At 35.7% G+C, this 23,093-nt stretch overlaps 1 protein-coding gene across 1 annotated transcript; it reads left to right on the plus strand.

Moving 5' to 3' along the window:
- The first annotated feature begins 392 nt into the window (after nt 1-392).
- On the plus strand, nt 393-19,259 carry Tis11 (Tis11 zinc finger protein). Its single transcript, XM_046633591.2, has 2 exons — nt 393-1,257; nt 11,561-19,259. The coding sequence occupies exons 1-2, from the start codon at nt 1,198-1,200 to the stop codon at nt 12,596-12,598; spliced, it is 1,098 nt and encodes a 365-aa protein (XP_046489547.1). The 5' UTR covers nt 393-1,197; the 3' UTR covers nt 12,599-19,259.
- Nucleotides 19,260-23,093: the final 3,834 nt, after the last annotated feature.

Below are 23,093 nucleotides of genomic sequence, written 5' to 3' on the forward strand. Positions count from 1 at the left end.
AATTTCAAACGTACATACCGCCTGGATTAGTTCATCGCTCGTCCTCAATTGTCGTCATCAAAATTACTGCCGACCATGTTAACGATAAATGTGAGAATTTTCGCAGCGTGGTGGAGAACAAGAAAAAAAAAATTCGGGGAAAATCGGAATCGGGCGAATTTGTCACGGAGAAAAATAAAAGAAGTTCGGAGTAGCCGCGACTCTTCCCCCCACCAATCGACCGAGCTTCGAGCGGGGGAAACAAACGAGCGCGGCTGTGGAAGGACGACGATTGCTGGCGGAGAGGGGGTAGCGAGGGGGGTGGGGGGTGGGGTGGGGGATCCGAGTCGCCGCCTTTCTCGACTCTAGCCTCTCCCGCCGGCTCCGAATGGAGTTCAGTAAGCTGTCGGTAGCTTCGTGAGACGGATCTCGAGAACCAGTCACCCTCGATAACCGGCCGAGTTTATAAAATCAGAACCAAAAAAGTGCCAAGTTGGTGTTGTTGGTGTTGTTTTTTTTTTTTTTTCGGAGGAAAATATATATATATTTATGTATAGATACATACGCGGACGAACTTACACGCACACACGCTTATACGGAGATAAACACACGCTCAGTGAGAACACTGAAAGTTTCGAGTATTGAAACGGGTTGTTGTTGTTGTTGTTGTTTTTATCGATTCACGATCTCATCAGATGATATATTTCACATAGTTCTCTTCGTATGCACGTGTATTCTCGTAATAAAACTACACGGCGAGAACAAGCGCGTAAAGAAGAGAAATAAGAAGATAAAAGAGAGAATTTTAAACAATAATACAAGAAGTTAAAATAACATCGTCGGGATATATTATTTTGTGGAGAATCGAGGTTAAACCGGTGTGTTTAAATGTAACTTACAGAGAGAGAGAGAGGAAGAGAGAGAGAGAGAAAGAAAATAAGAAGAAAATACCAACATATATTAAAGTGGCAGTTTTTGTGTACTGAGTTTAAACAAACGTACGGTTGTCAACTTTTTACCATTTATTTCGTCTTTAATAAAAAGTTATCATATTCATATAAAATATATACGTTTAATATAGGTATATTTTATTTGTTGAGTTCGGTTTTCATATTTTTAAACGTACAATAAAATCGACGCCGCATCATAAGTAATAACCGAAGATTCCGAGAAGAGGAGAATATATATTGAAGCAGCGAAAAAAAAACTCCCACCAATATGTCCACAGCCGTGATGAGTAATAACTCGATGTTCGAGTGCAGCGAGTTGCTGTTCAAGGTGAGCGTTTTATGCATATTATAAAATACGGGAAACAACGGTCGAAAGAAAGAAAGAAAGAGAAAGAGTGAGAAAGAAAGAAAGAAAGAGAAAGAGTGAGAAAGAAAGAAAGAAAGAAATCGGGTGTTATTTACGCAAAATAGGAAACTGCGATAATATCGTATCCCTGACAGCGAGGATAAAAACAAAAGAGCGTCGCACGGGGCGCGGTAAGAAAAATAGTCCGTAGAGCGAGAGCGAGAGCGCGGGTAAATTGAAACAAGACTGAAACAACCAACTAACCGAGGAACAACTCTCTCCTCGGAGCGAGTGACTGACTACTGCCTTATACACGAACAACGCCGCGCACTCTCTTTGGTTTCACCTCTCTGAAGGAGGTTTCACCGCTCGGCTGCGTGCATCATCCGTAACGTTTCGCTCATCCGAAGCCCCGACTCATTTTATCGAAAACGCCGAGCGGACGGATTTTCTACACGACGCAAGTTATCTATCGAGAAAACTGCGATCCGCGATGATTGACCGTTGGTTCGCGGTATTCGGGTACAGACGCGCGTCTTGCGGATGAAACTGAAGGTAGCGGCGGACAGCCAGCGTGTCGAAACTTTTGGGAAATGCACAAAAATGCAGTTTGGGCCTGTTCCTCATACAATTGCTGTGAAAGCATTGGGGAGGGTTTGAAGGTATTTCAATACCTTGTTCGAACCAACGTTCTTGGAACGTTTGCCTGCCTGATCTAGCTTCAGCCTCGTGTTTCGTGGCCGACAATTGACAATGAGCTCTGAACGATCCGGCCGTGAACTCCCGAAGCTTATCGCGGAGCTCGAACGCTCGTTTCTCGAATATTATACATACATATATATTTATATATGTACACTGTTATTGTATTTTTGGCGATTGAACCTAATTTGCCCGACTTACGTTGTAAATGTACCCTATGCGGGAATAACCGACCTACGCTAAGCGATGCGGTGTGGCTATCTCCGAGCATCGCCGACGCGCTGTAATTACTGAAAACTCCGTAATAAAATTGGAAAACTCTCTCGACGCGACCAACGCGGCAGAATCACGTTTCGACAAACCATCGCGCGGTATCCGGTCGATTATTAATAGCTACCGTGTGTGTGTATTTTCATTACAGCGATCGCGATCGCTGCTTTTCTATTCCGATTTTCACCCGCATTTACAACCGAAGCTAAAGAGGAAAAATGTGCGAAAAAATGGGCGAATATCTGATTGGGTAACCGGCCAATTTTACGGTCTTCTCTCTGTACGCGATAAGGCAAAAGGAGAATACACTTTGTGTTTCGTATCCTGCTGCTGCCGGTCGTTTTTATCCAAGGGGGCCGATGTTTATTCCCGAATCATACACACGAGCATTCTCATCTTCTCCTCGCGACGCGCGGTCGTAGCATCCTTTCTTCTCGTTTTTTCTTACTCCTTGTTCTTCTTCGCTTTCTTCTTCTTCTTCTTCTTCTTCTTGAGGTAGAAAAATAAACCGACGTAGTCGCTGGCTCCTTTTCTTCCCTCTCGTGTCATCGTCGGGACGATAAACCGAGCGATTATCCCTGAGCGGGATGTAAATATATACCGTATACGTGTGTGCGTGTATAACGTGTACATCGGAAGCCTCTAGAAAGACCGAGAAAATTCCGTCAGTTTTACTCATCCTCGGGGATACGCGTCGTAATAATATAATCGCGTAGAGCTCGTTACGATGTTATATTTAGTCTGCTAGTATCAACAACGATAATCGTAACAATGAGCCGATTGCGACGAACAACAATCGGACATACAGGCTCCAGAACGCTCGCTTTTACGCGGTAACGAAGGGCTGAGAAAAAAATCATTATTTTATTATCTTTAAAACGTTTCGCTTCGTTACGGCCTACCGAATTTCAAAAAGTTCCAAAATCGCGGAATCACGGTTTTACCTCGGAACGAATCGTCACGAATCGAAACCTTACCAACTTCAAACGTGATTCGCTTCTCCGGCTCACTTCGCGTCGTCGCTCGTCTCCGCAGGCAGCTTCGGAATTCGTTTCAAGCCCGCGTTGAGTAACTAACATTCCTATTTACTTATTTTCCCGGCGTGGTTTCGACCCGCGCACGTGTCGAACGGACCTGTTACTCTCTCGTCGTCTCGACAAACACGCACACAGGCAAACACGCAACGCATAAACGCGTTCCTTTGTGTCCTCCTTCTATTCGTGTTCCGTCGCGTCAGGTAAAAACTTTTCCCATATTCTTCGGGAGAAAAGAAACCCGACGATGCGAAGGGGCTGCTTGCTGACCGACCGGGAAATAATAAGGAGGGTTTCCGTGCACCTTGCTCCCCTTTTCTTACTCTTTATTACGATGTATGTATGTATGTACTTACATCCGGTCCCGTTTCTCGTTGTTCGTCGAAAACTGGAAACGATTGAAACGGAGAATATCGGTGGAAAAACACCGAGAAGCTAGAAATCGCCAGGGATTTTTAGAAGCGAATCGTTTTCATGCGGTCGGATCGTTGAATGGAATTGAGTATTTGAATGAAATTTTTTTATTTCACATTCTTGTAGATTGGAAAAAAAATATTTTGGACGTATTTTTTATTTTTTCGATTGAAAAAAATTTCATTCAAATACTCAATTCCTGCTTGATGTTGATTAAGCCTAGTCGTAACGAGTGTTGAAAAAAAAAAAAAAAAATCGAGTTACTTCGCGTGTTTAGGATTAACTGAAATTTAAGTGTAAACTGTGAGGAACTCAACATGCTCGTATATTTCCAGAAGTTGACTCCTTGAAAGTTATTCGGAAATTGTACGATAATGATTTTTCCCCTCACGTTTCGTTAGGTTAATTTCTAAATTTGTTCATTTTATACATTTTCCCATCGTGAAACTGACAAAGAGAAGGACCTTCGTCCACGATGTGTTTATAAATAAGAATCGCTTGTCTCGAGTCATTTTCGAAAATTTACATTCAAAATTTGTTACCAGCTGTTCTGGATTTCGTTCTTACAGTTTCACAAAACAAATTCTGTCGCACATTCGTTTACGCTGTACAAATTTACCGTAGAGATAAGACTAGCGATTACAGAAAAGAACTTTTACTACGGAACACGAAACATCGATTTTCCACACAGAATATAGGGAAAATCGTAGTAATACTGCTATCACATTGTATCGGCGGTAATTGATTCGTTAAACATACTTTGTTCTTATAAATAAACTGCTGATAATTTCTGAACGACTTAGAGAAAGAAACGCGGAAAGTTACGTTTAGCAGCAAAAACTTGGAACATCGAACATCTGTTCGAATAAGTCTACTGTTATTATGATGTAAAAATTTGCTGGTGATCGAAAACTTTTCGGAACGGAAGACGGCAACTTCTTTAATTCATAATTTTGTATAGTAAAGATAATCGTTCACGTACCGCGACGACTTGACTGGCAAATTTACGGTAGGAGGGAAGAAAAAACACAAAAAAAAAACAAGTTAAACAGTGGCCACGCGATCGGGCAAACAATTGTATAAATAATAAAGTACAAAACCAATGTACTTATACGTATAACAAACAGCTGTAGAATTGCGGGCGGAAGTTCTTTCGACTCTGTAGGCCACGGCTAGTTGCGACTTGCGTACACTTGCAAGCATATATTCATGTATATATGCATACATCCGTACGTTACAAAAGTGTAATAAATAGAGTTTTATTTCTTTCTTCTTTGTTTAGTTTTGTTTTGTTGTTTTATTATTTCATTCCTTTTTCGTTTCATTCTTTATTTCCAACTAGCCAACAACCGTACTTAAATCGAGAGTAAACCTCGAGATCGTTGCGTATGCATATGTACGGTATATATGTGACGCGTGTATAAAGGAGCAGGCATTATTTTTGCAGCCTCGCATTGAACGCAACATGTGGTTGGTTGGCGTTGCTCGCTACTCACGATTCAGGGAAGTCGCGAAACGGACGAGATTATTGCGCATTGAAAGCCCTGAATCACATTCGTGTAACGATTCTGTGCTGCTATATGTATATGAGACTGACAACTGCAAGCTGTGAAGATATATGTATATATATAGTAATAAATTCGAGACAAAGGGAAATCTTGTTGTTGTCGTGATGGTATGTATCGATAGGGGGAAAACAAGATTCGTGTTTTACACTGGGACAAAACAAATTGAGTAATGGAAATATCCAATTTTTTTTTTTTTTTTTATTCCGTTTAATCAAGTTTTTTTTTTTTTTTTTGGTTTTCCGTTCATTCTTTCCTTTTGTTTTGCACCATTTGGCAACAGAATTTGTTTTTTCCAGATACAACTATGTATGTACATACAGTGTACGGCGTGCATGGAATATCCGCAACCGGTTGAGTAGAGTGAAACTAAAACAGTTGCAACAGCGTTTGAGAGATGGATTTTTTATTTTTTTTTTTCCCGTGAACTTTGTTGTAATAATAACCGTTCTAATTATGATCGCTTGACAACAATGTCGATGATGATAATAACAATAATGATCACGTATAGTGATTTTACCGAAGTAGCGCCACACCTTTGTAGATAAATTACGTACGTACATAAATATATCCCGAAGTAATTGAATTGTTTTTTTTCTCTATTTTTTTGTTGTTCCAATAATTCGTATTTTCTTCGTACCTCTTTTTTTTCTGGTTCATTCACGTACCTCCGTTTTATTACTTCATTATCTTGTCATCGGAATGGCAATGTCAGCAATTCTTTTTCTCTTTCCTTTTTTCTCTGTTTCGCAAGCAAGTGCGCGGCTCTTTAGGCGAAAAATATGCGTGCGAAAATTTCACGGGCGTTTGTATCAAAAAGTCGCCAGAAAATTATGTCAAGTTTCAAACGAGAATTCAAATTATTGAAATTATTACGATAACTGAAATACCTGTATATATTTGTTTAACCTTATTCCCGTCGATTTGTAACTATTTATTAAAAGTTAATTTAATAAATACGACAAATATATACGTAAATTAAACAGAAAAAAAATTCCGCTTTGCAATTCTCACAATTCGCAATACCAGCTAACAATATAAGCCGCGGTGGCTGTTATAATTATTATGTCTAACATTTCAACAATCAGAATTACGAGAGTGGTAATGAACAGAAATTCCGCAGATCACGCGGTCTTTTCAACACAACTTCTCAAGTTCACTGTAATTCTACACATTCCCAGTAAACTGTGAGTAGCCCGACAGTTTGACCAACCGGATACTACGTGTCGTGTTGTACGAATGGTTTTGCGGTAGTAATTTCCGGAAATGATCCAACTTTTAAGCACAACCGTGCCTCGTTCGCATTATGGGTTACGAGTGATACGTGAATTTTGTCAGGGTGGTGAAAATGTGGATAAAAACAACAACATTGATTCGTTATCCCGTTTTACGTAGTTTGTCTAAACGTGCTCTTTTCTTTTGATCTTATTATTTTCACCCAATTATAAAAACCATACAGCATGTCGGAAGAAAAATTATTACTCTCGTGTATTATTGTAAACTTTATTATTGTTGAAACTGTTATATTATTACCGAATAAATTCACCATCTACGATTATATATCCATATATAATCATTCTATAATATTCAAACAATAGTAATGGAGAATTATTGTTGATAAAGAATTGGTACAAAATTATAATATTTTGTCCCGATTACACAATTACATATGTAATATGTATGTATGAATTTCTCTGCTATTTAGCAAAATTAATTTCTTCTCCCTGTTACAATTCTCTTTGGGTCAACGACTTTGATCGATATCTATACAGATAACAACTTTGATTGTACCTACGTACGGAGATATTTTAAACCCCTTCCTCTCCGATTAATTAATCAGTCGTCGTATGTTGTAAGATTGAAGAACTTTCATCGGCATTGTTTACCGGATAACAAGATAACAAATGAATTGTTATTCGCAGCAGGAATACGTATGAATATTCCTGCGTATAATAAATAAACTCGAGTCGTAAAAACAATTATCGAGGTAATTTAATTCTCTCAATTTTTTCATTCCCTAATATTATTTTATTTACCAAGGTATACACGTGAGAGTCAATTTTTTTTTTTTTTTTTTCGTTGTTGCCGGCTAAATTAACGCGTCACGTCAACATGTATACAGTATAATTGTATAACAGGTGTTATATATCGCATATACGTTACTGTATAACGTTTCGAATTATTCCGAGATTGTATAAAAGAAGCCGGTTGAAAAGCAGCACCAGCAACATCGGCTCAGCGGTTGAATGTTATTAGTGTATTTCGTAATAGGCGGCGTTTCTAAGACCGGTTCCGAAAAATCCTGTATTTTATGTAATACGCTATCGCACACAGAGACACAAGACTCGGACGAGACGTTATTTCGTGACTGCGACGAGTCGCCAAGTATAAACGAACGTACCTCCACTCACCTCGCAATTTACATTCGTCCGTACCTACGAAAAATTTCCACATCCATTGGCAGATTCCTCTAAGCTAAAGAAAAAAAACACACACACACACATTAAACCCATGTTTAATACCCTTTTTTATAATAAATTTCGCAAATTTTTTATTTTTCAAATTCAAGACTTGCAATAAATGAAGAGCTAAATTACAGAATGCTGTACCTGCCATGTTTGAAACAAAAAAAAAAAACAATAATAACAATAATAACTATTCAAAGAACGAACCGTTTCTTCCTCTCTTTTTTCGATTGCAGGCACTTGTAGCCTTTTTTTTTTTTCATTTTTTTATTCTTCTATTATTAAAATGTTATTGCCGCCGAAAACTGTGTGAATATTTTTACGCGCATGCGTTGCACGTAATATATGTGGTATGTATCAATTATAAACAGCCCTTCCGTTAGCCTCGTTCTGAAGTACAGTCGGTGTGGTAATTTTTTCATTATGCCTTCCGCCGCGCCGCTGTCGTTGCGCGGGTAATCTTTTAATACCGAGATATATGTTTACATGGTTTTTTCCCTCTGTTTTTTTTTTTTTTCTCCACTCGACGTTTTAAGCTGCTTATTTAGTTTATTTATACGGTCACGTGAGAAAAGTCAGGCATTCGCGGGCTGAAGGATGTTTACGCGTTTATGTATATTTTGTTGTGTACGTGTGTATGCGTACGCGTGGTTAAAAATTCTTAGTCAATGATAATGTTGCAGAGATACGATGGCAACCGTATTGTCATGTTTAACATTGTATGCGGAATATAAGTTGTAGAACAAAACATTCAAGTATGCAGCAACGGAATATTTTGTCCAAGCTCTTTCACTATTACTCACAACGTATAAATGTGTATCTTGTTGAATTCTATGCGTTTGATTTTTTTTTTTTTTCTTTTACTTACATTCCATATTTCCGGAACATGCAAAATTATAATTCCGGCGCAAGAAATTAACGAAATTTTGTACTATTTCATTATGATGTGACTTTATTTGCGTAGAGATGTGCAATTGCGTGCGTTATTATTAGCGGTACACTTTCTATTTTGAAGTTTTCGGCAAAACTGTGTATATGATGCATATAACATACGTCGTACACACGAGCGAAAGCTGGAGTTTGAAAATATTTCGTGCCACGGTAGGTAATGAAAATTTCAAATCGAAATCGTGAAAGCGATTCAGATTTTCTCTTCTTCTACGATGCTGATCCCTCGCTACCGGATGTAGTAGTGTCGAAAAACATGTACGATTATCATAATACGGATGAGGCGGTGGTGAAGGTCGATCATGGTCTTTGATTTCGCTCACGCAAACAAATTCGCATTATACGTATAAATATAATATAATTATCTGTATATATAAAAACGAATGTCTGTATATGTATATAAAAATATATATATATATGTACATTGTATATTACGAGAATTGCAATTAAGCGTGATAAAATACGTATCAAATTTCTGCAGCGTGTATGTGGATATTTTTAAACAACAAATAACGTAATGTATTGTATTTTTCTTAAGTGAAAAGAAATAAATTGAAAGAAAGAGAGAAAGAAAAGACAAGGCTGGAGGAAAATGAAGAAACACACACCGTCTGTCGATGACAGTAAATACCACAGTCGTTGCGATAAGGAGAAAACCAAGATTATAACCACGATCGTACAGTCATTACACTTGATATTTATTTACGTCTACTATTATTGATACTTATTTAATATATACACATATTACGCAGCGTGCCATCGTTTACGCAACAAAGATATGTATATATATAAATATATTTATGGTCACATTTTTTCACGGTATTCCCCCTCTCTCTCTCTCTCTTTCGTAGTTTTATTTTTAAATTCATATGTATTATATTATAGCAGCAGTAGCGGTGGTAGTAGCATAAAATATTTAACTTCTTTGAAATATGAAAACAACGTGATAACGCTGATAACAAGTTATCGCCTTCGTCTTCACGTAACATCTATTTATGTTTGTTTTCTCTCCTACTCCGCGATCCGACGTCGTCTTTGTCTCGATTTCCGTTGGCAACAATGCCGAGGAGTAATATAATTTTACGCAATCTCTTTTCTTTCGCGATATTCTGCGGTGGGGGAGAAAAAAAAAAAAAAAAAAAAGAAAAACAAGTCGAGATAAAATTCGAAATATTATATTGGGAAGTAGAAAGGTTTGGATATTACAGTTACGAACAGCTGGCAAAATAACAAAAAGAAAACAAGCGCACGCGTATAAGAATGAGAAACCAAAGTATAAGAAAAGAAACCAAAAAACAATTATCTTTGCACACGGTTTTTTTTGTTTTGTTTTTTTTTTGTTTTTTTATTTTTTATTTTTTTTTTTATTGCGAAACTCAACACGTAACAGGCAATTGCGTAAGGTCGGATAAGCGTGAAAAATTCGTCTCAAGATGGAGAAGCTCTGCTCGTGGTGAACCTATGGCTGCTTCTTGCCGGGCCCTTCGTGAAATCTATCCTTCTTCGTTCCTACCTTTCGAGACAAAGCTTTGAAACAATGGGTTCACCATTATACGGGATGCTATATAATACCCGTGACCGAGGCGAGCAAAAGGATACGATATATACTTACGTATATGGGTGGGTCCAAAAAATTGGTAGGTCCCAAAACCATAAAAATGGTTTATGATCCTAAGCGGGTCTCCCACTATTCCTCTTTATAGCTCTGCTCCCGGAAAGTTTAGTGTTTCAGTCCGGATTGAAATTCAACGCCTTAGAAGCTTCATTATCGGTAGCATATTATAAATCATGGAAGAAAAGTTGTTGTGGCTTCGGACGGTCCTTCGAGGTCTTTCTTTTTCCTTTTAATACCGCATTTGCATGATGTTTTTATTGTATTTCATGAACGATTCTTAAAAATTGTAAATGAATGTTACCAACATTTTCTAATGTCGATTTCCGGCTGTGATTGCAATTTTTTCATTACGCCTAGGCCGGAGAAAAATAACATTTTTACACAGCTGCATACGTACGTTTTAATTTGCAACTATACATATTTATGTACGAGGCTAAAGTTGGTAACGTTAACTTATCAAAATGTTGGAAATTGTATCTACAAAATCTGAGCTTGTTTACAGTTTACTAAATTTCAAGTCCAAAGAAAAATGCGTCATTACAATAACGCTGCAAACCTCGGCCTGATATATATTTTTTTACACATTTGATAAATCGAAACGCCGCAATTTGTTACGATATATATTCCGTTATGCGACTTTCTGTACGAACACATAATAAAATTAACACGTAATAATAAAAAATTCCCAAAAATCTCCCAAAATATAACATATATGAAAAAAGGCTGAGAAGATCTTTTTTATAAAATTCAATTTACAGTGAAATAAGTATCTTGTGATTTTTTCATATATTGCCTATTTATCTAGATATTTACAAAATGCAAAATTACAACTTCAAATACTGACTTTTTTTTTCCAAAACAATTTTTTGAAGTGCCGTAAAGAAGTGCCGCGGTTTTTTTTCTGCAAAACTACTCTCCCGCGGTATTAATAAACCTCGTTTTTCCGTCACAAATTCAGCAATTCTTTACTCTTTTACCACAATAAAGAGATTCTAAACCTATGACTCGATACTTGCGACTCGTGCTTCTCTGGCAATCCGTGCATTAATAAAAAACATATCAGGCACATAAATATAAAACGAAGAGTATAATAAAAGTTCTTCCTTAACGTAAAATTATAAACAGATTTCAGTAAAATCGATCATTGGGGAGGGGGGTGGGGGGTTGATCGAAGGTGTGTCTGGATAACAATAATATATAATAATGACATTAATAACAAAAAAAAAAAACAGCGACGAACCATTTTGACGTTCCCCTTATTCCGTTTGATTCCAGAACGCCACGCCAGCGAAATCCAAGGAGCCAGTGTCGGCTCACACGCCGTTGAGACGTAGCTACGCGTCCTTGGTAACGCTGATAGAACAGCACCGCAAGTTGGACCGAAGCGTCAGCGAACCAACGTCGCGTTACAAGACTGAGTTGTGCAGACCGTTTGAGGAAAGCGGTGCCTGTAAGTACGGTGACAAATGTCAGTTCGCCCACGGTTATTCGGAGCTTAGAAACCTCGCCCGTCATCCGAAGTACAAGACGGAACTATGCCGGACCTTCCACACCATAGGTTTCTGTCCCTACGGTCCCAGGTGTCACTTCATACACAATTTCGAGGAGGCACGCATCCACAACCAAAAAGTCAGCGCCCAGCTGGGTCAGGCACAGCCGAACATAATGGGCCTCAGTCCCATAATCGGTAGCAGTAACGCGAGTCTGAACTCGGCGACGATCCTCGAACAAATCGCCGCCAACCACCATCAGCAACAGCAGCAACAGCAGCAGCAGCAGCAGCAGCAGCAGCAACAACAGCAACAGCAGCAGCAACAGCAACAGCAGCAACAACAACAGCAGCAACTTATAAGATCCACGTCGCTGGGCGCGTACAACTCGTCGATAATGAGGTCGAGTTCAATGAGCATCGGTTCACCGGCGTGCCAGAGGGTGCCGAACCACCAGCACCAGCATCAGCACCACCATCACCAGGCATCGGTGATCGGAACGCGGCCGAAACCGCTAAACCTGAGCCCGACTTTCTCCCTGGGAAGCACGGCCGACTCGGTATCGCCGTCGTCCAGTCTTAGCCAATCGCCGACCAATTCGATGGCAAGTTTCTTCAACGACGACGCTCCGACGCCGTTCAGCTTCGGCCAGGACTTCACCATCCTGACGAGACACAGCCCGAGCCCACAGGGACCGAGTCCAATCGTCGAGGATCCAGCGCCAAGGACGCCATCGCCGTTGTCGCCGAACGCCGAGTCCAGACTACCGGTATTCAACAGAATCAGCAATCCGATAACTGATTTTGAACATTTGAAGATATAAAATATATAACGAGGATCATTTTTTTTTTCTTTTTTTCTCATCACCGTCGGGTATAAACGGCGAGCGAGTCTTTTACAACGGGGAATAAAACGTGTTTGAACCGAGTTACGTGATTATTACTAATATTGTTTTTTTTTCTTTTTTTTTTTTTTTCTTTCTCGTTATACGAATTTCTTCACGAATATTATGATACGTAATTTTCTTTCTTTCTTTTTTTTTTCTTTTTTTTTTTTTCTTTTATTATTTTTTTATTTTAGTTTTATTTTCTTACCGCCGAATCGGCTTTTCACCCGCGGTCCAAAACGCTGTAATAGCACGCACGTTTGTGTAACATCGATCGGTCGATATCTTATTACTATCATTTATTATTATTACTATTACTATTATTATTATTATTATTATTAATATTATTATTATTATTATTATTGCTATAATTATCATTAGTATGCGTAATCGTGTAAAGTTTATAATATTTGATCGCGCTTACCACGCGCCTCCGTTTCGCATTTTGCGTAACCTCGCGCCCTACGTTACGCGTGTCGTTTCGTCTCGTTACGCCGGCTTTTCCAATTCTCTGACATTGCAAAAAGACTTTTAAAGAGGTTTACAATTAAACTACTAAGAGGCATCTATGTATATAGGTATATATTCGAGTATGTGTGAATGTTCACGGAGGAGGGGGTGTGAGTGAGTGAGTGAGTGAGTGAGTGAGTGAGTGAGTGAAAATGCAAGCGTGTGGTTGTTGGGTGTGGAAGAGGCGACGATGATTGAGAAGAAAAAAAGATTCATTTTTTTACAAAATCGTACCACGTAGCGTAGCTGTTTATGCACAAACCTACATATGCATACACACACATTATACATATTAATTGAACGATGCGAGCGTGTGTATTTGTGTGTTTTCGCAATTTCGATAAGAGGCAAAAAAAAAAAAAAAAATGGAGGGGACAGGGGATATTTCTTCAATGTTATTGCTCTTTATTTTTCATTTTAAATAATAATAAAAAGAAAAACAGTCAAAAAAAATCAAACAAGCGTGATATGCGTACAGATTTTTAAGACCAACGTGATTGGTAGTTTTTTTTTTTTTTTTTTTTTCACTCTTTCTCTGTCAAATTCTTTGTTTATATTTTCTGTTTTACCAACGTCTTTGATTGTATTTCAAAGTAGATGAAAAAAAAAAAAAACCTGTTGTATGTAACGAAATTTTTACATTTTTAAATATAATAATACGCGTATAATAGTCTAGTTTAATTAAGAGAGATATATAGTCTGAGGCAAATCGCGAAAAGAGTAGGAATGAAATACGGACGTGCGAGGGAATTGTTGTTGTCAAATAGATTTGAGGTAACTTTTTTTTCTTTTTTTTTTTCATCGAATGTTTTATTTTTTATTTTTTCCTTGTAGCTTCTCTTTATTTATTACTATAAATTTTAATTTTCAATCGGAGTATCGCCTAATAGCTTATTGTAAATACGGTGTTTTTCTTTACCGAAAGTGATTGGAAAGTAGCGTATTATCTATACGTAGCTGTGAATTTCTTCGTGTATCCTATATCTACTGGGTATAATTATGTTGGCGCCGTTTCATTCCGTTTCTTGAAAATAACGATAAAAGCCTCGGAGCAGGTATGACGCTGCAATATGCATGTACACACACATGTATATACATACATGTTCACACATGCACACGCGCCAGCAAGGATAATCCTTAAACTTTCGTTATATAGTTGTTAAACTTATAATCTTTTTTCCTTCTCCTTATATCTATTATTATATTGTATACGTTGAGCATACGATACTACGTTTATCTGTAATAAATACTAAAAGTTAGGGGAAAGTTAATGAACGTGCGAGTGATAAAGTAAAGATGAAATATGGTATGTTCGTGTTTGTGTCTGACAGGCGGTGAAAGAGAGTAAGAGAGAAAGAGAGGTAATGATTCTGAGATAGAGAGAAAGATAGTGAAAGCTGGCGTGAAAGGGAAAGAAGATGAGAACAGAGTGTGAGTGAGACAGAGTTACGGAGAGAGAAAGTGCGATTGTATGTGCAATATATATATATATATATATATATATATATATATATATATATATGCACACAAAAACACACTCAAATTAAAAATCAAATATTATATGAGAATTTGCGAAAGTGGAGTATAACCGATATACATACATATATTATATTGTCTTCCATTGATATAAAAGAAGTGACGAAAGAAGGATAGACAGACAGACGGATAGATAGAAAGAAAGAAAGAAAGAAAGAAAGAAAGAAAGAAAGTGAGCAAGAATCGCAAACTGACGTAGAGAGAACAAAAAAAAAAGAAAAATTGGTAATTTAAAATTTTATACGCGTATAGAGATTTATTAAATGTGACTTAAACAACAGATCCAAGGAAATGGTTTTTCGAGCATTATATACAAAGTTATCTGGAACGACAAACCGTTGCGATTTCTCCGCGAAATGGAGATTTTCGAAATTTTGATTATCGGCAAAATTCTTGTTCGAAAATATTTTATAGTGAGTAAAAATATCTTATAAATTATATATTGTAAAATCACAGCGACTACAAATATTATCTATCGATTATGCGAATCGGAAGAACGAATGATGAAAAAAAAAAAAATATATATATATATATAAAAAAAAAAGTTGATGATTGAGACGAAGATGGCAAAATATTTTATATATTAACATTGTTCTTTCCCGCAAACTATGTGATATGTAACTATTGCAATAGAAATATTACTAATTTACTATATTAAAATGAAAAGGGAGAAAAAAAAAAGATGATTCTATAATGAACACGCGATTGGTGTTTAATTGGTTATTCTTACGTGACACGCGGGAAGGAATTGAATTTGGGATATTAAGCGGTCGCTGGTTTTTTGTGGCTAAGGCGATTTTTGTAAACCAAGAAAACGGAAAAAACAAAGCATGTTACTTGATGTAGTATGGAGACTCGCCTGGCCGAAAAAATAACATTATTATCTCTAATATCTTGACCATACCGTTTGCCGTTTGAAAGCCAACACCGTTAAAAGTGCCTAAATGATGACGTGGTTTTTGAAAATCGAATACATTTTGTACATACTTCTTAGACTTAAAAAAAAACAAAAAAACAAAAAAAACAAAAAAACAAAAAAAAACAAAAAAAACCAACAAACAAGCCAACAATGTTTTCGTTTAATTTATATTTGAAAAAAAAAAAGTGTTATTATAGATTTAGTTTATTATTATCATGATTATTATTATTATTATAATTATCATATCGTAATTATTATTAATATTAATGATTATCATTATTATGAATAATATTATTATTTACATGAAACGTCGTCGGAAGAAGTAACAACAAGAAAAGCAAAAAGTAAACTGTCGCGATAACTGATAACTTTGATTCGATTCTTTTTTCAATTCTCTTTGTATAGTTTTTCCCTAATTTATCGAAATTATGCAACGCGCTTCAGTTACGCACAGAACATATATACGACAGTTTGATACTTTACCGAATGATTACCGAGAATGGCAAATACAAATTTAAAAAAATAATGATAATAATTTATCCTACATATTATTATTATTAATATTATTATCATTATTATTATTATGCAGTTTCAGTTTTTCGGCGCTATTACGCGCTCATTATATTACCAACAATTGAATAATAGCAAATGCCTATTATCAATAACTAATAATTATCGCTAGAAATATTATTATCATTATTATCTATTATTATTTAATATTATTTAATTTTTTTTACCACGTTTTCATATATCTGTTTCTTTTTTCTTTCAATATTTTCTATTTCTTTTTCTCTATCTTCTTTCCATCGTCGTCCGCATCATACATGTACTTCTTCTTCTTTCTTCGACGTTACGTTTTCGAGTGATATTATGTTCACGTATTTGGGGGGGGGGGGGGTTGTCGAACACGAATTACTTCTTTTTTTTTTCTTTGCTCACGATGAAGAAGAAGGTAACGACGAGAATTGATAAAAAAAAAAAAAAAAATAGAGAAAAATATATAGAAAATACACATATATTATATTATATTATATTATATTATATTATATTATATATATTACGAAAGTGTACTCGCACAACTAATTTTTGTAAAACATGGCCCCAGGAAAATCCAACACTGGCCCGCGAGCAAAGTCCCGAATCACCGCGACGATTTTCATGGGAGAAGGGGGGGGGGGGGGAGGGGGGGGGGGGAGAACCTTATAATAGAATAGTTGAAAATATCATTAGTTTGTTCCAGACTTGAAACACAGTTTCTAATTTAAGTTATTATTTGTAATATATATATATGTATATATATATATATATATATATAAATACACACACACACACACACACACACACACGTTATATTATATTTTAACGATTGTGCCTTCTTGTGAGCTGAAAAAAAAAAAAACAAAGCGAAAGAAAAAATAAAACCTCCGTCGCACAACCGGCGTTTAGTTATCCAAATTAATAAATAAATATACCCTCTGATCGATGATATTACATTATTACGATTACGATTACGATGACGACGACGACGACGATGATGATGATTGTTGTTATTACTGTTAATATTATCGTAGCAACGTCAGTTTTAAATGACAGTTTTATGCATGCATGCCTGAGCACTATAACTGCGTAAGTCGTGTGTAATACACGTTTTATAAATTTTCCTTCTCTTTATTTTTATTATTTAAAAACAAAAAAACAAAAAAATAAAGAAATACAATACGCACAATTGTATATTTTTCTCTTCCTTAATTTTTTTGCTTTTTAAACCGTAACGTTGTTGCGCATAAAATCAGTTGATAACAACAACAACGGCCTTCAACCAAAGTTCAACAAATATTTGACTCAAATGACTATTAAAATTTTCCCACGCAATTATGGATTCACAAATAAGGATACTTACATATATTATACGAAAGCTGTATGTGACGAGATGATTTTTCTTACACACACGCACGCAGACACACACACACACATATATATATATATATATATATATATGTATATATTATACATATTATATATATTATTTTTGTTGAGTTTTCTTCGCTTCGTCGTCAGTTACATTTTTTAATAAGTATAATAGGTTGCAGCTGAAAATCGATATACACTAATGATATTTTTATTCTTCCTCAGAAGTTCATTAATATAATTGAAAGAAAAAGTCTGGTCGACGACAAATTTAACGTAAACTATGATAGGAAAAATTTGATCGGTCCTTTGGTATAATTATTATTATTAACTATCGTTAATATTATTATTATCATTATTAATATTACTACTATTATTACCATTCTCGTGGGGATTAAAATCAAATGATATTTATTAATAATATACCCGCATATATATATATATATATATGCCGCTTGTGTTGTAAAGTGGCCGCGATTTCTTGATTTATTGGTACTTGCATATATAATATAAAGAATAAGAAATCCGTATGTGTAATTTGCGAATATAGAAAACCGGGGAACGGAACTTTTGGCTTAGCTCGCGCGCCTGTGGGTTTCTGTTATAGACTTGACCATTATTATAATATTCTTTATGTGTATGTCTTTTTTAATTTAATATATTTATTTTTTCAAACGTATTTATATATTTATACAGTATTTTATACTGCATTCTTCTCAGATTTACATAAAAACAAATGCAGGTCAATCCTTTGGCTCTCAATTATTATACGTCATTATTGCATCATCATCATTATTATTATTATTATTATTATTATTACTATTAACATTATCATTATTATTATCATTATTGTTATTATAGTTATGAATTAAAAAACTTTCGTTTGGCGTGCAGTGTACATGAAGTAAAAACATTATCAAAGAGATTACTTTAGCTAGATAGAACAATAAAAAGAAATTGAGAAATGGTATATCTGTACAATAAATATGCAGCATACAAACTCATGTATATGTTTGTTTTCGCGTAGTTGGAAAGGAAAAAAAAAAAAGAAAAACAACATGCTTCTTTCTTTGTTTTTTCTTTGTGATAGTTCATTCACGCGGGAACGATTGGAAGGCGATTAAGTGAAATTGAGAAAAAATAAAATGAGAAAACAGTAACGAAAACAGGTTTAACGACAAATAGCAACCACGTTATTTTACACAAAGCGTCGTATATGCAAGTATATTTTTTCACAATACGTACTGGGAGCCAATTGATAGACTGACAGGTCCGAAATCGTTTGCGACACGGGTATATATGCATATATATTATACATACACACACACGCGCGCATATACAGTGTATTATTCATAAAATTGTTTAATTGAATTACCGAATTAATTTATTATGTATAATTATCGTTTCCACGGTTGCATATGATTTTTCGATATATTCCAGCAACAGAATGAAACAAAAAAAATTTGTCATTATTACAATGCCGATAGGATTATTATCATTTCGTATGGATATTTTTTTCAATTTATATTTTCATTTTTTGATTTTTTTTTTTTTTTTTTTTTCAACCGTGATCCTGACGATTTCGACCAAATATTAACAATGGGACCACAATAATAATAATAATTTAAAGAAAAGAAAAATAATTATTAAAGAAAAAAAAAACCAAAAAAAAAAATAAAAATAAAAAAATAAACAATCCAAGTGACTGGAGCAAATTTATCAAAAGCGACTCGAGTTCGGGAGATGAAAATGATGAAATTCGAGGGCGATTGAAGAGTTTGATTCCAGACATTTTTCTTTGTACGGTATTTCATTTTTGTTTGTTTTTTTTTTTTTTGAATTTTTTTTTCCTCAACAATATACGTATTTCTCTTCTCTTGTTTTCATATTAAAGCACGTCTCATGTACCACAAAACATTTAGTTTGATAAGTATTGCCAAGAATACACTACCTATTTAATACATTTTATTATTACAAAATATACTGCAAATGTGTTTCATTTATTTTTATACCTTTACCCGCGTTCCGTTTAATTAGCAGTTTTTTTTTTTTTTTGTCCGATACGTTAAAGTAATACGTAAACATTGGGCATTGCAATTCAGATAAGTAATTCTCACCTTCTTGATGTACAAATAACTTGCAGGATTTATACTGTACAGTCTTATTATACACACAATCTATGAATTCAAGTCTCAACTGTACCTTCAAATTGCGATAATCTTTTGGAAAATATGTTTATATTTCGTAATATTCTTGTGCAGTATAATAGATACATGTATATGTTACAATGTTAGATTCATATAATATACGTCACAAGAAACAAAAGCAATGCACGTATCCGATATTCGGGGATACCGATTTCTCTTTTATGTGAGATTTTTCATTATTTCGTGTCTCGATGAAAAAGTTGAAAAATAAAACAGAACAAGAGAAATTGTTGTAAATAATTATCGCAGCCTTGCGAATGTGTTTGAATGAAATTTCAGCAAGCACATCGAGCCACAAATGTAATGATGGATAGATGGCGATAAAATAGTTGTAATATCTCGATACTGAAAGTATTAAGTGAGCCGAGGTGGCTGGTTTCATAATCTTGGGATTCGCGTTTAAACTTGAGACTCGGATCTGCAGAGCGGATGTTGTACTGCCTGTGTTTTATTACACGCATATACGTGACGCCTGCGTTTACGATGTGTTTTCAACCTTTGTATGCGAGGCCGCTTCTATACTACCGGCAGTTTTTACATATACTGACCTTTTCTTACAGTTTCGATATGAAGCGAGAATTAACTCGCGGATAACGGTCCTTGAGCTTTTAGCATCGATTACGGCAACACCATTCGAGCTGCTTGCGTGGGTTCCTACGCTGTGCTTCTTTCTTCTTTTCTTTTTCGTTTTTTCTTTATCCTTGCAGAGAAAACGTGGTCAGCGTAAGATCCTCGTCGTGAAAACGTGTAATCGGTTAAGGGGATGCTACAGTCAGTACTTACCGACCGAGTATAATGTCACTTGTTTTCACTATTATCCAAGCCTGCGCAGCACGGATGCGAAAATACTGCAGTCAGCGCAATTATAAATGCAATACCGAATAAAACTATTCAAAAACTTTTTGGTATCGTGCGAAAATAACTCCAGGAAATACGTTTTTGCAAGAAATGATAATTTGGTTGTAGAATTCGTTGTGTGAGAGAATTTTTTTTTATTTTTGGATATTTGTATTCCGCATTGTATGCACAATTTCACCGACTCCGGCACTTTCGCATCGGTGATGCGTAGTTGGCTCTGAGAAAAGGCAACAATGAAGGATATTTAACGCGGCCGGTAAAAACTGACTCCTTTTAAGGGGACCGGTTCACTTGATTTTCTACTAATCTACAAAACTCTGAAATAGCCAAATTTAAATTTTAATTTAAGGTACTCTTCGTTGTGGAAATTTTTTTCGAATCATTTTGTTTAGAAGACATGCAATTTTCGTTTCAATGTATGGCGGGAAAAGCTGGAAATATGGTCATTCGCGAGTTGTTTGAATTTTGAAAAAAATCAGCCGTACTGTTTCCCTTAAATTATTACCTATACCTACTACAGTTGACATATTTTTCTTTCTTTTACGTATAAAATCTTTAAGTTCTGAGAAACAGTCCCGAAATTAAATATCGTTTTCGGCCCTAAATACGCAGTCCGCTTGCATAAATCCAAGTCCATAACGCATTCGCGTAAAACTACATCGATTCGCGTGAAAAATTGGTGTGAAGTTTGCTTGTTTTGAATAAAATTTTCTCAGATAATCACTTATTGTCTAAACTTGTATAAAAATTTTCACCACCTATTATTTCTTCTGCTAAAATTTCACGTGTCATTCCGAAGTCATAATATGTTCATACTGTGAACAATTGATCGCATTTATTTCATTCAGCCTCGTCTCACTTGATTCAAACAAGTGGATTTATTCGGGTCAATGAATTTTCAATTATAGACTCAACTGCAATATTATATATACATTCTCTTTCGCCAATGAACATCGTAAATGACAGCTCTGATTTGAGCGATAATTTGAATTTATTGAATCGCGGTGAAATGTAGGAATCTTGTACATAAAATCTCGTAGAATACTTGAACGAAAGAGAGATGAGAGGAAAAATATACGCTGAAAACGGATCGAAATATATCGTTAAATTTATGGTTAAAAAGATACCACATCCAAAAACCATTTAAGGTGTTTCGGAGTAAGAAAGAAATTATTCTCAATACGGAAAGTACTTTTCTAAACATCTCTATATACAACTTTTATGTTCAAAATATGAAGTACAAAGTACGTTATACGTTCAAAATTAATATTAATTCATGTTTTAGCACAGTAGAATAATATTCTTAACTATATAACTGTTCTTTCATGAATTTGTCAATATGGTGAAAAATGAAAACTAAATCGGCGAGTTATGTGAAAATCCTAGCGATCCTAAAAAAAATATATAAAGTTCGAAAATTGTAAAATTTCAGTTTTTACATCTGGCTGCTGCTCCGGCTTGATTATAATTCACGTGTAAAAATCCGTCTCTCTCGATTCCAGGTGCTCGGCTGTAAATCGTAAAATATTACATACGGCGAGAGAGAAAGAGAGTCAGCACTGAATTATGTATCTGTTTTCGACGCAACTGTCCTGGCCCGATGACGTCACCGTCAATCAGATTCATTTAAGAGTACGAAACGGGGCGTCGAGTCGTTCGGCGTTCGCCGGTATATTTGTAACGGCTGCAGTGGCTGCAGAAACAAGACGTGGGATCGTGAAATGAAACCGAGGATCGAGAGTCGACGGCGACAAGATTTCGCCGAGTGGAAAAGATCGGCAGCCTCGCCGATCGCCTCGAATTCCCAACATACACTCCGTAATTTTAATCCTCTCCGTATTCGCACGTTTTGTTTTCTCTCCGCTAAATAATCACTCCGTGAAGCGATTTGCACGGAGGATTCGTTGAATCACGGATGACGAATCTGTCAAATCAGCCGGAAGTTTATTGCGGAATTTATATATTTGTGTATAAAAAGGTTGTATAATATGGTTTGCTTGGCTGGAGAAAGTTAAAAAATTCATAATCTCGAACTACGTGTTTATTTTATAAAACTAACTTGATTAATTAATATTTTATGCGCTCATCGTCCGTAGTTTCTATTATACCGTTGGGGTTTAAGGATGAGAAAAAACCTTGCAGTCGAATTCACATGTAATAATATAAGTGGTCCTGTAACTATATTATATTTTGCCAACGTCTTACGTTTAACAGTTGTTGTTTATTCCATTCTTTTTGCTTTTTTATTAATTAAACGAACAGACGACCGCTCTTATTATCATACATATTATCCGGACGTATGCGAAACTTGTATAACACGTGACGATAATAATTATAACAATAATAATAATATTAAATTATATAGCTGGTACATAACTCGAGGCGATAACATGTGTTGATATAATTATCACGACGATCGGCATTATGCACCCGAAAATCTAGCAGCTTAATTTCTATTCCGGAAGATGAAATATTTTCACGATTCCTGTATCAA

Source organism: Neodiprion pinetum, chromosome 6 (assembly GCF_021155775.2).
Source record: "Neodiprion pinetum isolate iyNeoPine1 chromosome 6, iyNeoPine1.2, whole genome shotgun sequence".
Taxonomy (NCBI): Eukaryota; Metazoa; Arthropoda; class Insecta; order Hymenoptera; family Diprionidae; genus Neodiprion; species Neodiprion pinetum.